At 41.9% G+C, this 27,745-nt stretch overlaps 1 protein-coding gene across 5 annotated transcripts in view; it reads left to right on the forward strand.

Annotated features, from left to right (window-relative positions):
* LOC139368001 (coiled-coil serine-rich protein 2b) overlaps positions 1-27,745 on the forward strand; it is a 115,877-nt gene that overhangs the window by 53,150 nt on the left and 34,982 nt on the right. For 4 of the 5 annotated variants that reach the window (XM_071106469.1, XM_071106471.1, XM_071106472.1 and 1 more), the window contains exons 4-7: positions 11,616-11,718; positions 16,224-16,305; positions 16,929-17,085; positions 26,996-27,076. In XM_071106469.1, the coding sequence (XP_070962570.1) occupies positions 11,616-11,718; positions 16,224-16,305; positions 16,929-17,085; positions 26,996-27,076 (423 nt within the window). The remainder of the gene's footprint in view (positions 1-11,615; positions 11,719-16,223; positions 16,306-16,928; positions 17,086-26,995; positions 27,077-27,745) is intronic. The other variant, XM_071106470.1, reaches the window with a different exon arrangement.

Here is a 27,745-nt window from a genome sequence, read left to right on the forward strand (position 1 = left end):
TTTGACTGTGTTGTAATTTGTTTTATTCTGATTTATTGGATGTTCTGCTCCTGAGGCTTCAGTGTGTTAGTAGAACAGGTTTGTGAACTCAGCCCCAGGACCAGCTGGAGGAGGGGACTGAGGCTTCAGTGTGTTAGTAGAACAGGTTTGTGAACTCAGCCCCAGGACCAGCTGGAGGAGGGGACTGAGGCTTCAGTGTGTTAGTAAAACAGGTTTGTGAACTCAGCCCCAGGACCAGCTGGATGAGGGGACTCCTTTCTTTGATCAGCTCATGGCATTACAGGGCTTGGTAATGACATGAGAGGGGGGTCACTGTATTTTAGATGTTTCCAAAACTTAATTGCTATTTTTTGAGTTTTTATTATTAGTGGATATTGGCCTAATTCTGCCCTGCATACATTGGTTGTAGTTTTCCTCTGGACATGTAGGAGAATCTTACAGAACTCTCCATGCATGGTTTCAATTGGGTGTTTGTCCCATTGGGTGAAATCTTGCTTTGCAAGCGGACCCCACTCCTCACTGCTATAAAGTGCACATTCAATTTGTTTTAGCCAAATGTTAATAGGTATTTCAATTAGAATTTGTTTTTTAATGGCGTAGAATGCCCTGCGTGCTTTCTCTCTGTACATTCACTGCTTCATTTAAGGTGTCTAGTTGAGCTCATTTTTAAACCTAAGTAATTGTAGTGTGTAGTACTCTATATATTTTGTACCAATTTATAACTTTGGTCTAATTCCCTGAGATCTGGATCTTCTCTGGAAAATCATTAGTTTTGTCTTTTGGGGGTTTACTGCCAGGGCCCAGGTCTGGCAGTACTGCTCTAGCAGGTCCAGGCTCTGCTGAAGGCCATGTGCTCTGGGTGACAGCAGGCACATGTCATCTGCGAAGAGCAGGTGTTTAACCTCTGAATTGTGGAGGATTTTAGCTGAGTATTTTTCTAGAATAGTGGCCAATTCATTGATGTAAATATTGAAGAGTGCAGGGCTCAGATTGCAACCCTGGCGAAGGCCCCACCCCTGGTTAAAGAATTATGTAATTTTCTTTCCTATTTTGATGCTGCACGTATTGCCAGTATACATTGTTCTGGTACACGTTTACCACCAGAAACCTGTTTTCCTGGTCCATTTCGCTGTCCTCAAAAATATGTATTTGCTTTCCCTTGCAGATGCCTTTCTTTGTTGAGTAGCTGAAATGCCTGGTTACAGCGGTATGCCAGGCAATAGCATGGTCTGTGTAAAATAACAGGTTTGTAACAGTCCTGTTGTGTGAGCAGTCTACAAACAAAGTTTGTAGAATTCTACAATGTTTAAAATGGATTTTGATTTCTGATGAAAATTAAAAAAGGGGCGGGAAAGTCTGTTGCTGCTGCTTCTAGCTCCAACCAGTAAACAATTGGAGCTAGCCAGTAAGCTAGCTGACACATTTGAATTTAGCTAGCTGGCACGATTTAAGATTGACAGAGTGTGACAGAGTGTGAGTTAAAATACCAATCTTCCTCCTGTGTTGAGCTTCAGTTGTACAAATTTATTACCTCTATGTTTTGGTAATTTAATGTTTTTAATCTCACTCTTAACAGCTGTCTGTCTTGTCTCTCTCTCTCTCCCCCTAAAGACAGCTTTTTGGAGTCTTGTACTCTCTCTGCAGTTCCTGCCTATTCAGTAACTGTCACACGCCATTGGTGAGGCGATCCTCCTCAAATATTGATGAGGGAGAAGTGTGTTCTCTCACTCCAACAGTCCAATAATCATATTTAAGGCTGTGGATTTCTCTGGTGTGTGTGTCCCAGAATATAGTCATATTTTGAGGGTCGTTTCACTCTAACAGCTGTGTCCATCAATTGAAATAAACATTGATGAGAGAGGGAGAAGGGTGCCCTCTCCCTCACACAGTCCAATAACCACTTTCTAATGCTGTGGATTTCTCTGGTGTGCGTTGATACATGTGTGTGTGTGTGACTCCCAACAGTTGGGTCACATTTTGAGGGTGGTTTCACTCCGACAGCTGTGGTCATGAAGCGAAACATGGAAGCAGCTTTACAGGCTGCTTTTAAATTAAGTCCAGATTGGGGAGGCATGAAATAATAGATTTAAACTAGCTCAGGACTTCAATTCCCATCAGCCCTGAGATATTTCCAGTCTGGGCAGTTATATAACAAGTGGAGTGGGACAAGATTGAATGGTTATACTGGGTCACAGTATAACCTTGATAACCAGACTTGTCTATGTCAGGACGTACAATGAAGGTTGTGTCTTTACTATCATTAAATTGAAGACTTGATTAATCAAACTGATTAATCATGTAACTGTAATTAACTAGGAAGTCGGGTCACCGAGGAAAATATTCAGATTACAAAGTTATAATTTCCTAAATAACTTTTCAGATATTTTCATATCTGATCCATAGTCTTCTGATGAATGAATTATTTACTTTACCTCACGTTAGTCTCATTCCAAACGTTGTATATTGTTGGTTATCTGCACGAACCCAGTCTTCACTATGAGTCATCCATACATCAATTGTCTTAAATCATTTATTTATTACTAACTAAGTAATTCACAGAAATGCATAAACAAACAAACAAAGTCAATATGGTTGCAAGAAATGATAAGGGAATGTGCCCTAGTGGGCTAAACCGGCATCGCGGCTTGGTGGACAAAACGGGGAGTGGGGGTCAGCTGAGAAATCACTACAGAGTTGATAATTATAACAATTGGAATGCTAATCCTTTGCACATGAACACTCACTCATTCGGGAACAATTGCAATCAATATATATATTTACGCTCAGTGTGTCATCTTGATCGCTGTTGAAAAGTTGTTTCTTTTGTAGAATTGTCTCTCTCTCTCTCTCTCTCGTGGTTAGAGGGGATAGTTCAGAGCGACATTCATTCATGTTGTTGTAGAATGGATTTTTCGGCGATTGTCATTCTTCGAGTTCAATTATACCGAATTCCTAGCTGCAGACTAGTAATTAATATCAAAGACTTGCTCTTATTCTGTTGGTATCGATAGTCTAAGAGTTTAACCACATGGTATGGTTAAAAGATTCAGCAATGGTCTACAACCTTTGTCCCCTCGTAATGGAGGAAAACATGGTCTACTTGAGAATTTCTCAAAGTTGGGTTTTATTCGGAATTGCAGAAAAGGGGCTGTCCCAGGATGCCTGACCCTAACTGGGCTCCTGGGCGGTCCTCTTATTTAGTTCAACTCAAAAGGGAATTCGAGTTTCCTTCATTAAACAGTCCAAAATCACATTACACAATTTTACAAGCAGTATCATACTCACTCATTCATCTTATACAACAATTCGATGTAAACCTCAGATATGAGGCTATTATATAAATAGCGTTATGGTAATGTGCCCACACCGTCTCCCATGAGCTTCCCCAAGTTGTAACAAACGGACCAGTTCGTAGCTGGATTCTTCACCGATCTTTTATACCTTCTCCGGAACATGAAATTTGTTTGGACCTCAAGTTCTGTGAGGTGGAAGAAATTCCTTTGTTCTCTATGAAACTTAACTCTCTCTCTATACTGTGTGGCCATGAGGCAGGGTCTTCTCCTCAGGAATTTACGACCTCTCTCTGACCACAGCAGCCTAGTTGAAGGAGGCAAGGGGGAGGCAGGGAGAGGGGGGATGGGGCTTGCTGTACCCAAAGAGGGCAACGTCATGACAGTTGGGTCAGGTGTTGAGATGTGTTATCCGCTGACGGATAGAATACTCTATTACGGTATTCATACTGATATGGCCATGGCCGAGTATTTAGGCCAGCATAGTATTGGTTAAATTCCATCTACTTATCGATTCAATAGAAAAGTTAGAAATCTGTGTGGAGGAAATAATCAAGCTCATATCTGCCCGTTGAGCGGCGTTCTCATAAATGTGCAGCTGTATGAAAGAAAAGGCCTTGTTTACAAGGTCTTCACAGATTGCATTTGTGGAACTCTGCTCTGCCATTGTACTTTGCCCGCCGGTTGGAGAAGCCACTCCATTGTGAGAATAAAAATGAACCCTGCAATATGAAATGAATGTTTGCAAAAAGGCCAAAACACATAGACAGAAAGTTGTACACTCTAAAAAAGATACACACAAGCCATTGAAGAGGAAATAACAAGGCTACTCTCTAAACCAGGTTGTGGACTTCTTTTGAATAGGATGCTCTAATGAAATCATGGGGAGGGGGATTGGGCCTAGTAGAAGTGGTATAAAGATACTCAGTGTGCCAGCCAAGCTGTCTTGCATCAATTGAGGAAGGACAGCTTAAGTGTACCGGATCCAGAACAAAGAACACACATCTCATAGTGTAGGCCAACCTGGCCATCCGGCTCAAAGGACCAGAATTCTCCAAAGACCGGAATTGGGTGAAATGGAGTTCAATGAAAGCCTCTGCTGGCGGGAGGGCCTTTCGAGATTTGTTTCTAGATCGGTTTCATGGGTACAAGCTAGGCATGGCTGTATACCGACTGGGGTGTTTAGACATACCAACAGTCCTTGTTGCCTAAATTGTTTTGTGCTAAATAAATAGATAATATAAAATTTTCTTTATTTTGTGGTAATGGCGTCCATCTTGTGCACTTCCGGTAATACTATATACCCCGGTATGGTACAGAAACGGTATGCAAATATGCATAACCCCCAGTACAAGTGGGAGATCTTAAAGGGACAGCACCCAATTGTCATTCACAGCTCAAACTCGGGTGAGCCTTTTAATACTTATCCCATCACTTGAATAATGTTTACATACTCCTTGACTAATTGCATATGTATATACTGTATTCTATTCTACTGTATTTTAGTCAATGCCACTCCGACATTGCTCATCCTAATATTGATATATTTCTTAATTCCATTGTTTTACTTTTAGATTTGTGTGTATTGTTGTGTTAGATATTACTGCACTGTTGGAGCTAGGAACACAAGCATTTCTCTACACCAGCAATAACATCTGCTAAATATGTCTGTATTGATGTGATTAAACTATTTAATGCAACCGCTGTGTCAGATTTTTTAAAAACTTTACGGAAAAAGCATAATCTGAGAACGGCGCTCAGAGCCCAATCCAGCCAGAGAAATATCCGCCATTTTGGAGTCAACAGAAGTTAGAAATAACACCACAAATATTCACTTACCATTGATGATCTTCATCAGAAGGCACTCCCAGGAATCCCAGTTTGACAATAAATGACTGATTTGTTCCATAAAGTCCATAATTTATGTCCAAATAGCCACTTGTTGTTAGCGTGTTCAGCCTAGTAATCCATCTTCATGAGGCGCACTTCATGAGGCGCACTTCGTCCAGACAAAAACTCGAAAAGTTCTGTTACAGGTTGTAGAAACAAGTCAAACAATGTATGGAATCAATCTTTAGGATGTTTTTAACATAAAACATCAATTAGCTTCCTACCGGAGAATTCCTATGTCTAAAGAAAAGCACTGGAACGAGAGGTAACTCTGTCGGGAGCGCGCGTCACGAGCCGGAGACACTCTGCCAGACCACTGACACAAACAGGTCTCATGAGCCCCTCCTTTATAGTAGAACCCTCATTCAAGTTTCTAAAGACGGTTGACATCTAGTGGAAGCCGTAGGAAGTGCAACTTTATCCATATCCCACTGTGTATTCGGTAGGTCAAGCTTTGAAAAACTACTAACTTCAGATATCCCACTTCCTGGTTGGATTTTTCGCAGATTTTCGCTTGACATATGAGTTATGTTATACTCACAGACATCATTCAAACAGTTTTAGAAACTTCAGAGTGTTTTCTATCCAATACTAATAATAATATGCATATATTAGCATCTGGGACAGAGTAGGAGGCAGTTCACGCTGGGCACGCTATTCATCCAAAAGTGAAAATGCTGCCCCCTATCCAAAAACTTCAAATTGTTGCCTTTTAACCATATTTATGTAGACTTGATTGTGTGTTTATGATCATTGTCTTGCTGCATGACCCAGCTGTGCTTTAGCTCACAGATGGCTGGCCTGACATTCCCCTGTAGAATTCTCTGATACAGAATTCTCTGATAAGGTTCTTTCTGTGGAATGCAGTGTTTGGTTTTTGCCAGGCATAACGGGACCCATGTCATCCAAAAAGTTATACTTTTCACTCATCTGTCAATAGAACATTATTCCAAGAGTCTTGAATATCATCCAGGTGCTTTTTGGCTAACTTGAGTCAACTTATTGCAGCTTCAACAACACGGACAGGGCAATAAACACTGTTGATGTTTTGTGGTGGTCACAGCAGCAGGGAGGAGAGAGAAACAACGGGTGCTAGTCAGACTGTCACTGGCTGTATTTTTTAAATAAATGATCCCGGCCCTGTACAATCAAGTCAATTGTGGTCGTTCGCCCTCTAGTTATTTGTGTGTCTAATTATATATAAACACACATATATATATATATATATATATATACAGTGCCTTGCGAAAGTATTCGGCCCCCTTGAACTTTGACCTTTTGCCACATTTCAGGCTTCAAACATAAAGATATAAAACTGTATTTTTTTGTGAAGAATCAACAACAAGTGGGACACAATCATGAAGTGGAACGACATTTATTGGATATTTCAAACTTTTTTAACAAATCAAAAACTGAAAAATTGGGCGTGCAAAATTATTCAGCCCCCTTAAGTTAATACTTTGTAGCGCCACCTTTTGCTGCGATTACAGCTGTAAGTCGCTTGGGGTATGTCTCTATCAGTTTTGCACATCGAGAGACTGACATTTTTTCCCATTCCTCCTTGCAAAACAGCTCGAGCTCAGTGAGGTTGGATGGAGAGCATTTGTGAACAGCAGTTTTCAGTTCTTTCCACTGACTTGGCCATTCTAACACCTGGATATGTTTATTTTTGAACCATTCCATTGTAGATTTTGCTTTATGTTTTGGATCATTGTCTTGTTGGAAGACAAATCTCAGTCCCAGTCTCAGGTCTTTTGCAGACTCCATCAGGTTTTCTTCCAGAATGGTCCTGTATTTGGCTCCATCCATCTTCCCATCAATTTTAACCATCTTCCCTGTCCCTGCTGAAGAAAAGCAGGCCCAAACCATGATGCTGCCACCACCATGTTTGACAGTGGGGATGGTGTGTTCAGCTGTGTTGCTTTTACGCCAAACATAACGTTTTGCATTGTTGCCAAAAAGTTCAATTTTGGTTTCATCTGACCAGAGCACCTTCTTCCACATGTTTGGTGTGTCTCCCAGGTGGCTTGTGGCAAACTTTAAACAACACTTTTTATGGATATCTTTAAGAAATGGCTTTCTTCTTGCCACTCTTCCATAAAGGCCAGATTTGTGCAATATACGACTGATTGTTGTCCTATGGACAGAGTCTCCCACCTCAGCTGTAGATCTCTGCAGTTCATCCAGAGTGATCATGGGCCTCTTGGCTGCATCTCTGATCAGTCTTCTCTTGTATGAGCTGAAAGTTTAGAGGGACGGCCAGGTCTTGGTAGATTTGCAGTAGTCTGATACTCCTTCCATTTCAATATGATCTCTTGCACAGTGCTCCTTGGGATGTTTAAAGCTTGGGAAATCTTTTTGTATCCAAATCCGGCTTTAAACTTCTTCACAACAGTATCTCGGACCTGCCTGGTGTGTTCCTTGTTCTTCATGATGCTCTCTGCGCTTTTAACGGACCTCTGAGACTATCACAGTGCAGGTGCATTTATACGGAGACTTGATTACACACAGGTGGATTGTATTTATCATCATTAGTCATTTAGGTCAACATTGGATCATTCAGAGATCCTCACTGAACTTCTGGAGAGAGTTTGCTGCACTGAAAGTAAAGGGGCTGAATAATTTTGCACGCCCAATTTTTCAGTTTTTGATTTGTTAAAAAAGTTTTAAATATCCAATAAATGTCGTTCCACTTCAAGATTGTGTCCCACTTGTTGTTGATTCTTCACAAAAAAATACAGTTTTATATCTTTATGTTTGAAGCCTGAAATGTGGCAAAAGGTCGCATAGTTCAAGGGGGCCGAATACTTTCGCAAGGCACTGTATATATATATATATATATATGTATATGTACATTTTAAAATGTTGACCAATCGATTGGTTGAAAGAGCAGACGGCTCTCGGTCGACAAAGTTTTTTTGGTCAGAGACAGTTGTGAGTTACTTTAGCCTTTAACCAAATCTCTCTGTTACCCCAGCGTGAGTTTTTGTTTTATGCGTGTGATGTCAGAATGCATTCACTGTTCCCAAATGTGATTGTCACGCAGCAGGACAGTTAACCCACGCTGCCCTCAAACCAAGGCATGCCTGCTAATTATCTATAGGCTGTGTTTCAACTTGTCAATTTCTAAATTGTATTTTCTAACAGCAGATTGAATTGAGGTGTTTTCCACCGCCTCATTAATTTACATAGAAGTAGCCAATTTCCCTGTTACAGATTGTTTACGTTTGAGACATTACAGAGCAGGACAAGCACAACATTTTTCCTCCCTGGCAGATTTACCGGGTGGCTCCCGCATTGCCTTCACTACTAATAATAACATTGGACGTGTGCGTTCCAATCAAAGTAAGTGGCTTATTACGTTATCATTTAAAAGTTTCTGTATATCGTGTTGTTTTTACGGTAGCACACCGTATGTATGTATGTATGTATTTATGTATTTATGTATAGTTGAAGTTGGAAGTTTACATACACCTTAGCCAAATACATTTAAACTCAGTTTTTCACAACTCCTGACACTTAATCCTAGTAACATTCTGGCTCACCACTTTATTTTAAGAATGTGAAATGTCAGAATAATAGTAGAGAGAATTATTTATTTCAGCTTTTTATTTCTTTCATCACATTCCCTGTGGGTCAGAAGTTTACATACACTCAATTAGTATTTGCCTTTAAATTGTTTAAATGTAGAATTTAACTTGGGTCAAACATTTTGTGTAGCCTTCCACAAGTTTCCCACAATAAGTTGGGTAAATTTTGGCCCATTCCTCTTGACAGAGATGGTGTAACTGAGTCAGGTTCGTAAGCCTCCTTGCTCGCACACGCCTTTTCAGTTCTGCCCACACGTTTTCTATGGGATTGAGGTCAGGGCTTTGTGATGGCCACTCCAATACCTTGACTTTGTTGTCCTTAAGCCATTTTACCACAACTTTGGAAGTGCTTGGGGTCATTGTCCATTTGGAAGACCCATTTGTGACCAAGCTTTAACTTCCTGACTTGATGTCTTGAGATGTTGCTTCAATATATCCACATAATTTCCCTTCCTCAGGATGCTATCTATTTTGGGAAGTGCACCAGTCCCTTCTGCAGCAAATCACCCCCACAACATGATGCTGCCATGCTGCCGTGCTTCACGGTTGGGATGGTGTTCTTCGGCTTGCAAGCCTCCCCCTTTTTCCTCCAAACATATAGCCAAAGAGTTCTATTTTTGTTTAATCAGACCAGAGGACATTTCTCCAAAGTATAATCTTTGTCCCCATGTACAGTTGCAAACCGTAGTCTGGCTTTTTTTTATGGCGGTTTTGGAGCAGTGGGTTTTTCCTTGCCGAGTGGCCTTTCAGGTTATGTCAATATAGGACTTGTTTTACTGTGGAAATAGATACTTCTGTACCTGTTTCCTCCAGCATCTTCACACGGTCCTTTGCTGTTGTTCTGGGATTGATTTTCACTTTTCTCACCAAAGAACGTTAATCTCTAGGAGACAGAACGTGTCTCCTTCCTGAGCGGTATGACGGCTGCATGGTCCCATGGTGTTTATACTTGCGTACTATTGTTTGTACAGATGAATGTGGTACCTTCAGGCATGTGGAAATTGCTCCCAAGGATGAACCATACTTGTGGAGGTTTTTCTGAGGTCTTGGCTGATTTCTTTGGATTTTCCCATGATGTCTAGCAAAGAGGCACTGAGTTTGAAGGTAGGCCTTGAAATACATCCACAGGTACACCTCCAATTGACTCAAATGATGTCAATTAGCCTATCAGAAGTTTTTAAAGCCATGACATAATTTTCTGGAATTTGTTATTACAAAACTAGCTGAATTGATGGTTCACGCATCTTTCGTGTAAACTTCCAGAAGCGAGTGATGGTTGACGATGACACCCCCTTCAACCTGCATACTGCAAACAGACCCAACTCATCTTGTAACCTCTTATCTTTGGTTGACGCGAAAAAACAAACATGGCGGCACGCACAAACTACCCATTGTCGAATTACTTCCGATTTTTGTGTTTTACTCAATTATTTCCATCACTGGTGAGGTCACTCATTATATGAGGAATTGTAAATAGTCATTATTATTACCTATTTCCTATTATGGTTTCTGTCAGCCTAGAGCTAGTTAAATATGACTGCTTGTGTTAGGTTACTCTTTCCTCAGCATTATGAATAATGTAGCCTACATTTTCCAGTTTGAAAATTGTGTTACGCTCTCGCTACTTCCTTCAATGTCTGGACATTGCACCCAGAAATAAACTGCTCACATTGTGGACATAACATAGTATAAACTGTGTTTGTGCTAAATGTTTCTGTGGCCAGCTCAAACGCTGACTGTTGTGTCAATCGTAACTGGACATTCTAAATAAGTGTTCTAATCACACCCGTTTGAGCGTATCGCTGCAGGGACCACTGTAGAATGTGTTTGTGTGTTCGTACGTGTCAAAGGGTTAAGAGCTGTATCAGTGAGATGCTTCAAGTACCAGGCAGTTCCACATAGAGGTTGAGTGTCTGTCTATAGCTCTGATGAGAAGTGAGCCAGCCGCCAGCGATAGGGCTGCTTATGGGATCCGAGATCCCTAAAACTGTAGCTAACTTAAACCTTTGCCATTGATCTCTCCTCGGGAGCTCCTGTGTTGTTGTTTTTTTCTAGCAGAAGATAAGGCTGTAATGTCTTGCTATGGATGGATGGGCGTCTGCCATGGGGAAATGTCATTTCCCAGGAGCGATGTGCTGTGACTAAGCCCTAAGAGAAGGCAGGGGGCCAGAGCAAAAAGAAAATGGGCCAGAAGATAACCTCACTGTTTATGGACTACGGAGACAGAGCGATTCTCTCATGGCCAAGGATTGGTTGTTGTTTCTCTCTCTCTCTCGCTCCCACTTGAAGTTCTTCCATCCCACCGTTTGTCTAAAATGTGCTTCTCTTCGATAGAATTTTCTCACTCCGACAGATATATTCCTGTATCCTAGTTTTTTGGTAAATAAGTAACTAGTTTTTTGGTAAATAAGTAACCATTTTCAACCTATTTCTTGAGGGTCATTAATTTGAAAAAAGGCCCAAGCAATTTATTTTCACATTTTTGTTTACCTTTTGTTGCTAAAGATTTGAACATATTGATTTAAACTTGTACCTTGGCTTTGACTTGCCGTTTTAATGTATAAAAAAGAATGGCATAGATTGGCGCTTTCAAAAGAAAACTGTCTCACTCTAATGGAAGTAGTTTTAGCCCATACATTATTGAACAAGAGAGCAGTTTTTTTTTTATATAATAAATTACCATGGAATTCGGTCTTTCAATCTCGTTCTTCAATTACATCTTTCCCTTTTGAAGGAGATGAACTTCACTTTCATATGGTTTCTCTTCTGTTATTGTAAGAAAATAAAAAACCTGATGCCTCACACTGAATAATCTCTCTCTCTCTCGCTCTGTCTCCATCCCTAGGACATACTCAACAACCTGGACAACCTGGAGTCTGGGTGTGACCTGGATGACGATGACCTCATGCTGGACGATGACCTCCCTGAGCATGGCTCCTTGCACAGTGGTGAGTGTAGTTTGTCTCTAGACACTGATGTCAGCACCGTTTTTGATCAAGGTTAGGTTAGGTGGAGGGTAAGCTGACCCTAGATCTGTGCCAACGGGCAACTTAGTTCTACCAGGGGACTGAACAAGGAAAAGGGGACTGAACAAGGAGAGTGCTGTTCTGTCAGACTACACAGGAATGCACCTCACGGTCTAAGCGTCATGTGTTGCATGGCATTAAAATTAGCATAAGGCCATGTCAAGCCTCCCAATCTGCCCTCCTTCCTGTTTGACTGACATAGTTGGAGTGAGGAGGTCATCACCCTTGTAAAATGGAGAGGAGTCCTATAGCAGGATTCCTTATAGGCATGAAATCCGTACAGGTAAGGTAAGGCCTTAGTTTTCTATTTTTTACTGTACACTCCCGTGACAGGAAAACCCCCAAACATCAACAGCACTTTCAGTCTTCCCCTTGTAGCCGCCCGATCAAGGCTCTTCAGTCATCTCTAGCCTCCTGCCTGCCAGTGAGTTCACACAGACAGACTAGGACGGTGTAGTTTTCAAAGCAACCAATTCACGTTCTACCTCAGGTTATTTATTTGAAGATCTGTTTGTGTGCCATAGCCTTCTCGTTTTGAACCGTAATCGTGGGTGAAAGAAGAATGCGTGTCTTCAGGGAACCCAGACACAACAGAGGCTTAAGCAATGGAGAGAGGGATGAGTTCATAGTTGCCTTGCTTAGTACTGTCTATCTCGTCTCTCTCTTTGTCTCTGGTAGCAGCATGTCGAGTGTGGGAGGATTGACTTGTTCTCTCCCGCAGATCTTATTTTTTCATCTCTATTTTGCCTTGTTTTCATCCCACTTAGCCTGGGAAGCTGAGAGAATTCTGTGGTGTTAAAAGATTAAATCCGATCATTTCCGTAAAGCTTTACTTTAAGTTCTGTTGTTTGTAGAGTTGTACGTGTGTGTGTGTGTGAGTGAGAGAGAGAAACCCCTCTGAGAGACAAGCTGAGTCTCAGGCATCAGATTGGTTTATATGCTTATTTCTTCTGAACACACTAGTTATATAGTATGTACTTTAGGACTTTGAGTATGGGGAGGAACTGAGAAATATAAAGTAGCATTATTCCTTTAGTGTGTGTGTGTGTGTGTGTGTGAGAATTCTTATTACATTTTTTTTTTTTGTGCGTGTCGAATTGTCAGTTGGCGAGCCATCCCTTCAGTTGGCGAGCCATCCCGTCAGTTGGCGAGCCATCCCTTCAGTTGGCGAGCCATCCCTTCAGTTGGCGAACCAACCCTTCAGTTGGCGAGCCAACCCTTCAGTTGGCGAGCCAACCCTTCAGTTGGCGAGCCAACCCTTCAGTTGGCGAGCCAACCCTTCAGTTGGCGAGCCATCCCTTCAGTTGGCGAACCAACCCTTCAGTTGGCGAACCAACCCTTCAGTTGGCGAGCCAACCCTTCAGTTGGCGAGCCAACCCTTCAGTTGGCGAGCCATCCCTTGACACGTTAAACAGAAAAAGGGGGTTGACGGGTTTTAAAAGCCAAGAAAGAATTAAAGTGTGAAAGACGGCCCAATCAAATCGAATTGTATTTGTCAAATGCTCCGAATACAACAGATACAACAGATCTTACAGTGAAATGCTTACTTACAAGCCCTTAACCAACAGTGCAGTTCAAGAAATAATAATCAAAAAGTAACACAATAAAATAACAATAACAAGGCTATATACAGGGGTACCGGTACTGAGTTAATGTGTGGGGGTACAGGTTAGTCTAGGTAATGTGTAAAGTGGCTATGCATAGATAATAAACAGTGAGTAGCAGCAGTGTAAAAACAAAGGGGCCCAATCTATATGTACAGTGCCTTGCAAAAGTATTCATACCCCTTGGATTTCTTCAAATGTTATTGTTACAAAGTGGGATTTAAATGGATGTCATTTTTTGGTCAAACATTTAGTGGAAGATTTAAACATAAAAAAAAAAAAATTGAAATGAAGTAAGTATTATCCTCCTTGAGCTTATACATGTTAAAAACACTTTTGGCAGCAATTACAGCTATGAGTCTTCTTGGGTAAGTCGCTGAATTGTGCAATATTAGTCCATTATTATTTGTATAGTTCTTGGGGATCATAGCTAAACAGCAATTCAAATCAAATCAAATTGTATTTGTCACATACACATGGTTAGCAGATGTTAATGTGAGTGTAGCGAAATGCTTGTGCTTCTAGTTCCGACAATGCAGTAATAACCAACAAGTAATCTAACTAACAATTCCAAAACTACTGTCTTATACACAGTGTAAGGGGATAAAGAATATGTACATAAGGATATATGAATGAGTGATGGTACAGAGCAGCATAGGCAAGATACAGTAGATGGTATCGAGTACAGTATATACATATGAGATGAGTATGTTAACAAAGTGGCATAGTTAAAGTCTTGCCACCGATTTTCAAGCAGATTTAAGTCAATACTGTAACTAGGCCACTCAGGAACATTCACTGTCTTGGTAAGCAACTCCAGTGTAGATTTGGCCTTGTGTTGTAGGTTATTGTCCTGCTGATAGTGCTGAGCAATTTGTGCTTTTTGAGGTCGGTTTTAGATTTTTGTTTCGATCATTTAAAAAAAACATTTTAAATTACCTATGCATTATGAGGGTTGAATGCTGTAACACAGAATAAAAGTTCCATGATGGTATTGTGACGGCTCATTACTGCTTATCACTTATTAACAATCATTTATTCACATTACTTTACTTTAATAAAATATTTCATTTGTTGTGTATATTACATTTGTTTTATTTGAAGACTTTATTATTTAATTCCAAGTCATCATCTCATCTCTATAGAGCTGCTGCCTATGCTGTCTGACAAAATCACTATTTTAGTAGTTCTTCAAAGTTAATAAGGCATACTTGTATGACTGCTGAATAGCAACTATTTATCACTTAGATCATGCATTTTCAGATAGAGGTAACTTGAGAAGCAACTGCTCTCTGTCCCTTGATCACACATTCCTCTATCTCTAATACCGTATGTAGCAGGCAAAATATTTTCGGGCCTGTTGGAAGCTACAACTCCCTACTTTGCACAGTTCGGGCTTGATCTGATTGATCTCTAGAGAAACTGCAGTGCAATGTGCACTTTGAGCTCATAGAAAAATCCCTCGAAAAAATGGACTTCAAATAATTGAACCAACTTTCTTTGGTCAATTGGTTGTTTCAAAAACGAAAAATAACTGACATTTCAGTTAATCGCTCAGCATACCTGCTGAAAGGTGAATTCTTCTCCCAGTGTCTGGTGTAAAGCAGACTGAAGCAGGTTTCCCTCTAGGATTTTCTGTATATTTCAATCAATTTTATTCCCACTTTGTAACACAATCAAATGTGCAGAAATCCAAGGGGTCTGAATACTTTTGCAAGGCACTATATGTGCATTTTGGTATAGGCCTATGTCTAGAACGAAATAATACATTTAATTAGAGGTGGTCTTTTTTATTTTATTCCAGGCTTTATCAAAAAAATTGGCAAACCGGAACATACAATTGACGAACAACCATTTGTACTTTTTCCTTACATTTTCCTCGTCGCTCAGCCACATAATACCTGGTGGTCTTTCCGGAATAGAGACAAGCGTGTATCGTAGTAAGAAGCAATAAAGGATAAAGTGATTTTTACTATCTGCCTCTTCGAGGTCACAGTAATTACAAAGTCTCCCCTCTTCCATTTCACCACAGTTCCCACCTGTTTCAGTACACAGGGTCAATATCCCTGATCTTACCTGTGCACACAGTGACCACCTGCGTTCAGGTAGGTTGTACATAACATATCTCTCACACCTGAAATCGTCCACCTTAATCAAACAAAAAGTTAAACATGTGGGTTTACGATAATCTGCTCTACCCATTTCATTTCAGTTGTTTTTTAATAACATCTAGTCTCCCTTCATTCAATTTTGTATGGATGTTCACAGTTACTGTTTAAAAAGGTCAGATATGTCGGATCCCCAGACCCCCTATAGAGAGATCCCAGTGAAACACTTTGCTGGCAATTCTAGCAATTGGCATATCCAACAGTCTATTTCAAAGTCTCATCATACACGCCTTCCATCTCACCTCACAGGCTTCCCAGCCAATGTTTTTGTTTTTCCTTGAACTCCTCCAAGAGCTCTACTTGCTGAATTTGCCATGGAAGATGTGCTTTACAGAAAGGTCATAGGTCAACCAAGATAAAGACCCAAATATTTCGAATTGCTAGTAAACTCAAAACAGAAAAACCTCTCTTAGTACCTGGAATTCTAAAATGCATTATGTGTGTTTTATTCTGATTGATCATGCTTTTCCATCTTTTGCACTCAATTGACTAACATTTTCTGCAGGTCTTGTTCAGTTATATCGGAGGATATTAGCATCATACCTAACGGCAACATTTAACGGTTGAATTTATTTATTTAGGCAAATCGTGTGTGTGTGTGTGTGTGTGTGTGTGAGGTCCTCCTTTGACTCCATGCCTTTGTCTCCTGTTGTAGATACTGATGGGATGTCCCATCTGACCCACTGGAGAAGACAGCTCTGTTGGAATGCAGAGGATCACCTCCACAATGACAACCGGTGAGCTGCTGGATGGCATTATGAGACAAAATTAGTTTTTCAGGTAAAAGTGCTGAAAACAAAAAAAGATGGAGAATAACCTATAGGATGATAAATACCAGTGTTTTGGTGTGGGATGGTAGCTTTCCAGGAACTGGGTGGTAGTTCAAACCTACAGGAGGGTTGCTCTCCAGAACCAGGGTGGGAGTTCAAACCTACAGGAGGGTAGCTCTCCAGAAACAGGGTGGGAGTTCAAACCTACAGGAGTGTAGCTCTCCAGGAACAGGGTTTGAGTTCAATCCTACAGGAGGGTAGCTCTCCAGGAACAGGGTGGGAGAGCCCTACGTTGTTCCTCCATTTCCACATCCCTAATGGAGAGATTGAGCTAGGTCAATGTGAATTATGTATGTGTGCACTGCTGACATGTGGGAGACAGCCACTCGTGCCTTGGTAAGCGGATAACATGTCTTGTCCTCCTGCCTGCCACTCGGCTGTCACAGGCTTCCTCCCGTGGGGACTCTGATTCACCCCCGTCTCACGTGCAGTGACTGACTGTCTCCTCTCTCCCCATCTTACTCTGACTGTCCCCCCTCTCTCTCGTGTTCTCTCGGTCTTTCGGCCTCCCTGTCCCTCTACCTCTCCAGTAGTGACGTTGGGTTCCAGCCGTATGATGGGTACCAGGGCACAGGCTTGTCAGGTCTTCATCAGGCTGTGGAGCTGGATGAGCTGACTCTGAAACACATGGCGGAGGACTGCTGCTCTGTCAAGACCCAGCTAGAACACCTGAAGCTACTGCTGCAGGTCGGCCATACATCCACACACACACACACACACACACACACACACACACACACACACACACACACACACACCACTTCTGCTACACTCATACTCTGAGCACACACACACACACACACACACGGTGGACAATGCACTTAAATGCAATCAATCCAATAATCATGCTATTTCCATGCATTGTTGGGATTCAAACACACTGACTCACTGATTTCCACTGTTAGTGTTTTTATTTCTATACTAGGGATGCGACTCATACTGAGCTCTAATTTTAGAGTCATATGATCCTTTGTATCTTGGCGAGTCCGATCCAGGCTGGAATTATTATTAGATGTGTATTGTCATTCAACAGGCTCCGTTGATGACCTACAATTTTACCCTCAGGACTTTTCCCCTCAACGTCTAAGGTGTATTTGCACAGTCACGGATGCTTTTAAACAATGGGCTGCACAGACAATGTCAGATTGGCTGTGTTGCTTTCTGCAGGAGAAGCTTTAGTTCTCTCTGCTGTGTTTCTGAAGAATGATGCTCAATAGTCACTGTTGTTGCGCGCTGTCCCTATTGATTTTCCATTTATCTCCCTCCTCCCCAAAGTCCCCAGAGGATGCAGGGGGGCCACATACTGCATGTGTCTCAAATGGCACTCTAGTCCCTTGATGCACTACAGGGCCCATATGGGTCAAAACGGGTGCCGTTTTGTTACGCAGACATTGTGTTTGTACATATCTGCTAGGTTTAGCTGGGACATAGTATCTTAGCCGGTGAGTTTAGTATTTTTTATTTTATTTAACTTTTATTTAACTAGGCAAGTCCGTTAAGAACAAATTCTTATTTACAATGACGGCCTACCGGGGAACAGTGGGTTAACTGTCTTGTGCAGGGACAGAACGACAGATTTGTACCTTTCGGTTACTGGCCCAACGCTCTAACCACTAGGCTACCTGCCGGCCCAAGAGAGTAGGAGAGTGATTGGCACCAATATCATCTTCTGTGACATTTTGGGATATTTTCTCTATGCTGTGTCTGTAACAGTAGGCTCAGTGCAGTGACATACTGCTGAGCTGGATTTTTTAAATTACACAATCAACCTTTTGACTGCTTCTGGGAAACAATTAATTTCCCCGAAATGATCCCCGGCCTCTCCGACTATATAGCCATGCTAAATATTATTTTATTAGATCAACAAAGCACCTTAGACAGAGCCATCGATAACCTGACTCTCTCCCAGCTTGGACACAAGGGATGATACGCGTTCCGAATGGCAACATATTCCCCATGTAGTGCACTTCTGGGTCCTGGTCAAAGCCTTCTGGGTCCTGGTCAAAGCCTTCTGGGTCCTGGACAGAGCCTTATTGGTCCTGGACAGAGCCTTATTGGTCCTGGTCAAGCCTTATTGGTCCTGGTCAAGCCTTATTGGTCCTGGTCAAGCCTTATGGGAACTGGTCAAAAGAAGTGCACTATATAGGGAATAGGGTGCCATTTGAGACTCTTCCAAGTATCTCTTTGCATCCAAACAGTGGTTCTGTTGTTGTCCCACTGCAGTCCCATAGGGCTATTGTCAACACTGTTGTCATCACTCGCATCATAGATTTGCACAGCCCCATCCACCTCCCACAGACAATTCATATCTCTGTGTGCCAATCTGACAGAATCAATGATGACAGCGGGCGATTCCCCAACGCTCCAGCAACTGAGGCTGTGGGAATGATGATGCCAAAGGCTAATAATGCGTGTCTCTGTCAGTGAGGAATGGGAGATAAATGTGGTGGCGACGTGAGGTGTCTGATTACACCAGGCTGTTATTTGTTTACTCGTGGCTTGTTTCCTGTTTTCCTGTTTATACTGTTTAGTGCCTTCAGAAAGTATGCACACACCTTGACTTTTTCCAAATGTTTTAAATGCATTCATTTGAGATTTTGTGTCAGTGGCCTAAACACAATACCACGTAATGTCAAAGTGGAATTATGTTTTTAGAATTTTTTACAAATTAATTAATATCCCTTTGAGCATGGTGAAGTTATTAATAACAGTTTGGATGGTCTATCAATACATCCAGTCACTATAAAGATAAAGGTGTCCTTTCTCAATTGCGGGAGAGGAAGGAAACCGCTAGGAATTTTACCATGAGGCCAAAGGGAGTTGTGTGGCTGTTTTTGGAGAAAACTGAAGATGGATCAGCAACATTGTAGTTACTCCACAATACTAAACTAAATGACAGCGTGAAAAGAAAAAATATTCCAAAACATGCCTCATGTTTGCAATAGGCACTAAAGTAAAACTGCAAAAAAATGTGGCAAAGAAATGAACTTTGTCCTGAATACAAAGCATGATGTTTGCAGTAAATCCAACACCGCACAGCACTGAGTCCCACTCTTCATATTTTCAAGCATGGTGGTGGCAGCGCCATGGTATGGGTATGCTTGTCTTTGGCAAGGACTAGGGTGTTTTTTGGGATAAAAATAAACAGAATAGAGCTAACCACAGGCAAAATTTGAGAGAACCTGATTTAGTCTGCTTTCTGACAGACACAGGGCGACAGATTCACCTTTCAGCAGGACAATAACCTAAAACAAGGCCAAATATACACTGGAGTTGCTTACCAAGACGACATCGAATGTTCCTAAGTGGCCTAGTTACATTTTCGACTTAAATTGGCTTGCAAATCTATGACAAAGCTTGAAAATGGCTGTCAAACAGTGATAAACAACCAACTTGACAGAGCTTGAAGAATTTTAAGAAGAAGAATGTGCAAATATTGTACAATCCAGGTGTGCAAAGCTCATAGGCCTTGTTTAGACTTAAAAGTTCATGCAGCTTTAGTAATCTGATCATAGAATTTCAACCGCGTCTATTGTGGCCGGATTCCTTTTTCTCGCACTATATTCAAATGCCAGTATGCATTCTACAAACAGTGGAATAGACAAACTATTATAATAGCACAACAGCAACTGATGGCAGTAGCTAATTACTGTAGCTAACTAGCCAGCTAACCTCTGTAGCTAGCACGCAACACAGGGATTGCAAACCAGTTAGCATAAAAATTTTTACTAAACTTTAGCTAGCTAGTTAGCATTTATGAGTCCAGCAAGCACATTCGTCACACGCTAGGAACGTATTTCCTCCAACGTTAAAATGGAAAGGTGCCTCATTCCCAAAACACACGTTTTTTCTGGAGACTTGTTGGAGGAGTGCTGATGACGTTGTCCACTGTATGCACTTTCGGTACCCTGATTATGTCCAGACTGAGGAGAAATCTGCACACGATGCATCCGTGACCACCACCTGAAGTGGTCAGCTAGATCTGAACGCAATTAGATCACAAACTGTCTTTTCAATGCGATCTTCATATTCTGATTGCCGAAGTCACATGTCAGTGTCAAGTGTAGACACAACAAAAAGAGACTTAACCAGAAAGACTCACAGCTGTAATCACTGCCAAGGGTGAGGTGAGTTGAGTTTATTTGTATTTTTACAGGGATAGTGCACATGAATCAACGTTTCAGTAAAAGTGCCTGTTTTAGCCAGCTGACAAATTTTTCAACCACAGTCCCTGGGCAGGTTATTAAAAACTATTACAATAACAATACAGACAAACAATGAGCAGTGAGCACATGCAGAACAACATAGGACAAGCAACACGTAGCATGCAGACAGAGAAACATAGGACAAGCAACACGTAGCACGCAGACAAAGAAACATAGGACAAGCAACACGTAGCACGCAGACAAAGAAACATAGGACAAGCAACACGTAGCACGCAGACAAAGAAACATGACAAATAACACATGGCACGCAGACAGAGAAACATAGGACAAGGAACACGTAGCACACAGACAGAGAAACATAGGACAAGCAACACGTAGCACGCAGACAGAGAAACAGGACAAGCAACACGTAGCACGCAGACAAAGAAACATGACAAATAACACATGGCACGCAGACAGAGAAACATAGGACAAGGAACACGTAGCACACAGACAGAGAAACATAGGACAAGCAACACGTAGCACGCAGACAGAGAAACAGGACAAGCAACACGTAGCACGCAGACAGAGAAACATATGACAAGCAACACGTAGCACGAAGACAGAGAAACATATGACAAGCAACACGTAGCACGCAGACAGAGAAACATAGGACAAGCAACACGTAGCACGCAGACAGAGAAACATATGACAAGCAACACGTAGCACACAGACAGAAACGTGACAAATAACACGTAGCACGCAGACAAAGAAACATTCGACAAGCAACACGTAGCACGCAGACAGAGCAATATAGAACAAGCAACACGTAGCACGCAGACAAACATCCGACAAGCAACATGTAGCACGCAGACAAACATCCGACAAGCAGCACGCAGACAGAAACATAGGACAAGCAACACGCAGACAGAGAAACATAGGACGAGCAGCACGTAGCACGCAGACAGAGAACATTGGACGAGCAGCACGCAGACAGAGAAATAGCACAAAAAGCAACAAAGTGTTTCCACACCTCACAAGCTACAGACAACATGGAAAGCGGCAATACACAGCTTGGGACTATGTTCACAAGTCTGATTGGCGTTTAGCCATGTCTTCATGTTTTTTGTGAAGGTGTGATAGTTGGTGAAGTTGTGTGTCTGATGGCAGTGTGTTACAGACATGGGAAGCTCTCACAGAGAAAGCAGATTGACTAAAGGTGCTTTTCCTTAAGGGAACTATACAGTCACCTATCATGGCAGAACTTGTGGATCTGCTGCCAACGGTTTGCGTTTTCTGCGTAACACAAGTACTAAGTGGAGGGGAAGTCAGGCCATCTTAGATCCACACCCTCTGAGGGAGCTGAGCTGAGCTCCATTGTTGAGCTCCAGGCAGTGTGTATTTTTATTTAATTTAATTAGGCAAGTCAGTTAAGAACAAATTATTATTTACAATGACGGCCTACAATGATGGCCAAGTTGAAGAGCAGCTTTCAGACTCCCTCCTACTTATGCACTGAGACGACAGTATCATCCTCCTCTCCACTCCTCTTCAATAGGAAGTGTCTCACAAAACACTTCATCACTCTATGATCAGACATGTAGTAACTCTTTGGTACTTGTTGAAATGTGGATAGCGCGACATCTTGTGTGTCAGAATATCTTTATTGAAAGCCTGATTGACACTAAAAGAGCTCTTTGAATGTATAGCGGCTGCAGCCCATGCCATTGCTAATGCACAAAATATTCCTTTTCTCTCTGTCAGATGAAACGTTGCCATGGAAATGACACAATCTCAATGTTCACACAAAGATGAACGATAACCTAGGGTGCGTTCATAAATTCCCTCTGGCTATCTACTCCGATTTCAGAGCACTCTTGTCTGAGTGTGCCAGAGCGCATAATAACTGATGAATTTGCGAACGCTCAACACCCGTTTAATAAAGGTTGGCAAAAAATCATGATTCAATTGTTGCCATCAGCACAGTTACAGTTACCGACGCCCTGGATAACATGAAAACAGCCTAACCAGCTCTGCTAGGGCGAGTGAAATGGTCAGAGTGAGGTGTTCTCTCATTTGTGTCTGGGAGTAGCTAGCAAGCTAGCCAACATTAGCCAGTTACCTTAAGTGCTTGACTGCCGTTGTGTGGTCAGAACTCTCTGATCAACCCTACTCCTTGGCCAGAGAGTCCAGTGTGCGCTCTGAAATCTCAGAGAGCGAAACGCTCTGAATTTACGAACGGACAATCTGACAAAACTCTGAATTTATGAACGAATCAGAGATGTGCGGGGGGCTGCCTTAATCGACATCCACGCCTGCGCACCGGGGAACAAGGCTTAACTGCCTTGCTCAGGGGCAGAACGACAGATTTTTACCTTGTCAGCTCGGCGATTAGATCCAGCAACCTTTCAGTTACTGGCCCGATGCTATAATCTTGTTACAAGATTAAGCATTTTCCCTTTAACACATTGAAAATATCTTACGGCGGACCCTTGGTTTCTTCTTAGAATAGAAAACAAGAGTCCTGTGAACATTCCTGTTTACGGCTGCCAGTCGAGCAGGAATATCTTTTTTTCACCTGAGCCACTATTAAGAGAAGTTATCATTTTTTATTTGTTAAAGCCATGGTTGTGTTAGGAACAGACTTACATTTTTAGTGATCAATTGAAATCACTCTCCTGTCCTCTTCTCTCCAAGGTTCTGTCATTTTATTTATTTTATTTTATTTATTTCACCTTTATTTAACCAGGTAGGCAAGTTAAAAACAAGTTCTCATTTACAATTGCGACCTGGCCAAGATAAAGCAAAGCAGTTCGACACATACAACGACACAGAGTTACACATGGAGTAAAACAAACATACAGTCAATAATACAGTATAAACAAGTCTATATACGATGTGAGCAAATGAGGTGAGATAAGGGAGGTAAAGGCAAAAAGACCATGGTGGCAAAGTAGATACAATATAGCAAGTAAAACACTGGAATGGTAGATTTGCAATGGGAGAATGTGCAAAGTAGAAATAAAAATAATGAGGGTGCAAAGGAGCAAAATAAATAAATAAATTAAATACAGTAGGGAAAGAGGTAGTTGTTTGGGCTAAATTATAGGTGGGCTATGTACAGGTGCAGTAATCTGTGAGCTGCTCTGACAGTTGGTGCTTAAAGCTAGTGAGGGAGATAAGTGTTTCCAGTTTCAGAGATTTTTGTAGTTCGTTCCAGTCATTGGCAGCAGAGAACTGGAAGGAGAGGCGGCCAAAGAAAGAATTGGTTTTGGGGGTGACTAGAGAGATATACCTGCTGGAGCGTGTGCTACAGGTGGGAGATGCAATGGTGACCAGCGAGCTGAGATAAGGGGGGACTTTACCTAGCAGGGACTTGTAGATGACATGGAGCCAGTGGGTTTGGCGACGAGTATGAAGCGAGGGCCAGCCAACGAGAGCGTACAGGTCGCAATGGTGGGTAGTATATGGGGCTTTGGTGACAAAACGGATTGCACTGTGATAGACTGCATCCAATTTGTTGAGTAGGGTATTGGAGGCTATTTTGTAAATGACATCGCCAAAGTCGAGGATTGGTAGGATGGTCAGTTTTACAAGGGTATGTTTGGCAGCATGAGTGAAGGATGCTTTGTTGCGAAATAGGAAGCCAATTCTAGATTTAACTTTGGATTGGAGATGTTTGATATGGGTCTGGAAGGAGAGTTTACAGTCTAACCAGACACCTAAGTATTTGTAGTTGTCCACGTATTCTAAGTCGGAGCCGTCCAGAGTAGTAATGTTGGACAGGCGGGTAGGTACAGGTAGCGATCGGTTGAAGAGCATGCATTTAGTTTTACTTGTATTTAAGAGCAATTGGAGGCCACGGAAGGAGAGTTGTATGCCATTGAAGCTTGCCTGGAGGGTTGTTAACACAGTGTCCAAAGAAGGGCCAGAAGTATACAGAATGGTGTTGTCTGCGTAGAGGTGGATCAGAGACTCACCAGCAGCAAGAGCGACCTCATTGATGTATACAGAGAAGAGAGTCGGTCCAAGAATTGAACCCTGTGGCACCCCCAGACGGCCAGAGGTCCGGACAGCAGACCCTCCGATTTGACACACTGAACTCTATCAGAGAAGTAGTTGGTGAACCAGGCGAGGCAATCATTTGAGAAACCAAGGCTGTCGAGTCTGCCGATGAGGATGTGGTGATTGACAGAGTCGAAAGCCTTGGCCAGATCAATGAATACGGCTGCACAGTAATGTTTCTTATCGATGGCGGTTAAGATATCATTTAGGACCTTGAGCGTGGCTGAGGTGCACCCATGACCAGCTCTGAAACCAGATTGCATAGCAGAGAAGGTATGGTGAGATTCGAAATGGTCGGTAATCTGTTTGTTGACTTGGCTTTCGAAGACCTTAGAAAGGCATGGTAGGATAGATATAGGTCTGTAGCAGTTTGGGTCAAGAGTCATGACGTTGGCCTCTTTGGGTATAGCAACCCCACCCCCCTCTCCTTGCCTCCTTCAACTAGGCTGCTGTGGTCAGAGGTCATAAATTCCTGAGAGGATCTCCTCATGGACACATAGTAGAGAGAGAGTAAACTATCATAGAGGACAGAGGATATCCTTCCACCTCACAGAACTTGAGGTACGAACAAATTTAATGTTCCGGAGAAAGTTTAAAAGATCGGTGAAGAATCCAGCTACAAGCTGGTCCGTTTGTCTCAACTTGGGAAAGCTCATGGGAGACGGTGTGGCCACATTACCATAACGCTATTTATATAATAGCCTCAGATATGAGGTTTACATCTAATTGTTGTATAAGATGAATGAGTATGATACTGTTTGTATAATTGTGTAAAATGATTTTGGACTGTTTAATGAAGAAAAATACAATTCCCTTTTGATTTGAACTAAATCAGAGGACCGCCCCTGAGCCCAGTTAGGGTCAGATATCCTGGGACAGCCTTTTCTGCCATTCCCAATAAAAACCCCACTCGGGTTTTCGATCAGCAGACTGAGCTTACCTCAATTATGAGATGGCTAAAGGTTGCAGACCATGCTTTTCTCCATTAGGATGAGACAAAGGTTGTGGACCATTGCTGAATATTTTAACCATACCACGTGGTTAAACTCTTAAGACTATCGATACCGACAGAATAAGAACAAGTCTTTGATATTGATTACTAGTGTGCAGCTAGGAATTCAGTATCATTGAACGCGAAGAACGACAACTGCCGAAACATCCATTCTATAACAAATGAATGAATGTCACTTTGAACTATCCCCTCTAACCACAACCGAGAGAGAGAGGGAGAGAGACGGACAATTCTACAAAAGACACAAACTTTTCACCAGCGATCAAGACGACACACCGAGCATAAATATATATATTGATTGCAATTGTTCCCGAATGAGTGAGCGTTCATGTGTAAAGGATTAGCATTTAAATTGTTATAATCATTAACTGTAGTGACTTCTTAGTCGACCCCCACCCTCCCTTTTGTCTAACAAGCCGCCGTGCCGGTTTAGTCCACTAGGGCACATTCTCCTATCATTTCATGTAACCACATTTACCGTGTTTGTTTGTTTGTTTGTTAGTTTATGCATTTCTGTGAATTACTTAGTTAGTAATAAATAAATGATTTAAGACAATTGATGTATGGATGACTCATAGTGAAGACTGGGTTCGTGCAGATAACCAACAATTTACGACGTTTGGAATGAGACTAACGTGAGGTAAAGTAAATAATTAATTCATTTGAAGACTAATTGATCAGATAGAATATCTGAAAAGTTATTTTAGGAAATTACAACTTTGTAATCTGGATATTTTTCCTTGGTGCCCCGACTTCCTAGTTAATTAGTTACGTGATTAATCAGTTGATCGCGCAGTAACTAATTACAGAGAATCTTTGATTAAAAACTATCAGTCTTCAGTTAATGATAGTAAAGACACGACAGTTCTATCAAACGGAGGATGTTCTGTAAAAACAGCCCATGTCACTGTGTCTACATGAAGTGCACTTAATGCCTTCAAACTTTTGACTCTCAGTGGCTTACTGAGCAGTGTGTGAGCACTCTAAGTGCTTTTGTTAGCAAGACATGCTAAAACCACTCCTGGCATAGTTAGGCCCAACCCAGGGGGTGGAGTGGAGGTGGTAGGAGTTTGGAGAGTTTATTCAGTTGAGTGTGTGCAAGAGTCACAAAGATACAAGCACAGCTATTATAATGCTGGGATACAGTCCCTGCTGTTGACGAGCCAGCCTTCTGTTATATGCCCTGCCCCAGCCAAACAATTGCTCTTTATAGCCACAAAAAAAAGCTCAAATGTATACATCAGTTGGGTAAATAAATATAAAATGTATATGTTAGTCATGGCAGCCTCTCCCCTCTCCCTCTGGAACATGAGTGAGTCAGCAAGTAACAAGCCTAACATGAGTGAATCCTGTATGTTTTGGTGGTGTTGTCTAGGTGGAGGTTGGTAGTGAGATGGACAACACTCTGGATACATTGAGTCCAGAATCCAGAGAGGACCCCATTCGAGCTCGACAGGTAAGACCCACTGTTTAAACACACACACACACACACACACACACACACACACACACACACACACACACACACACACACACACACACACACACACTGGACTACAGTAGAAAGTGTACTGTCAAACAAACCCCATGTAGACAGTGGATTTGGTCTATGTTATAGTTATTTGTCCAAGGCTGTTTATCCTGATGTTACCAGTACCATCTTCTGTTTGTGTACACATGGCCTTAGTGGTTTGGTTTGTTTATTGTTTGTGTACATACCCTGTTTGTGTACGCTGTGGGAAATAATCCATTCTCCATTCTCTGGTTATCTTTGTCACTGTGTCAGCGCTAGGTCTGTTTGTGTGTGGCTGCTTGTTTTGGTATATTACCTTTTTGAACCTGGAATCCATTGTGTGTGTCTATTGTGAGCGTTTGCAATTGCCTGCATGTTCTGGGCACATTGCTTCTCTTTACCTCGAATCTCCCTTTTTAAATGACTCAAACAAGGGGTAGTCTGTTCTGTTCCTTCTCCTCTCAATGTCACAATGCCCCTGCCTCTGTCTCAACCAGCTTAGCGTAGCATGTCTGTCTGGGAGAGGGAAAGCTAAGCCGAGAAAGAAAGAGAGTGAGATGGGCGAGAGAGAGTGGGTAAGAGCGAGAAGGAGGGGTGGGGGGGTGCTGGCAT

The sequence above is a fragment of the Oncorhynchus clarkii genome, chromosome 16, assembly GCF_045791955.1.
Source record: "Oncorhynchus clarkii lewisi isolate Uvic-CL-2024 chromosome 16, UVic_Ocla_1.0, whole genome shotgun sequence".
Taxonomy (NCBI): domain Eukaryota; kingdom Metazoa; phylum Chordata; class Actinopteri; order Salmoniformes; family Salmonidae; genus Oncorhynchus; species Oncorhynchus clarkii.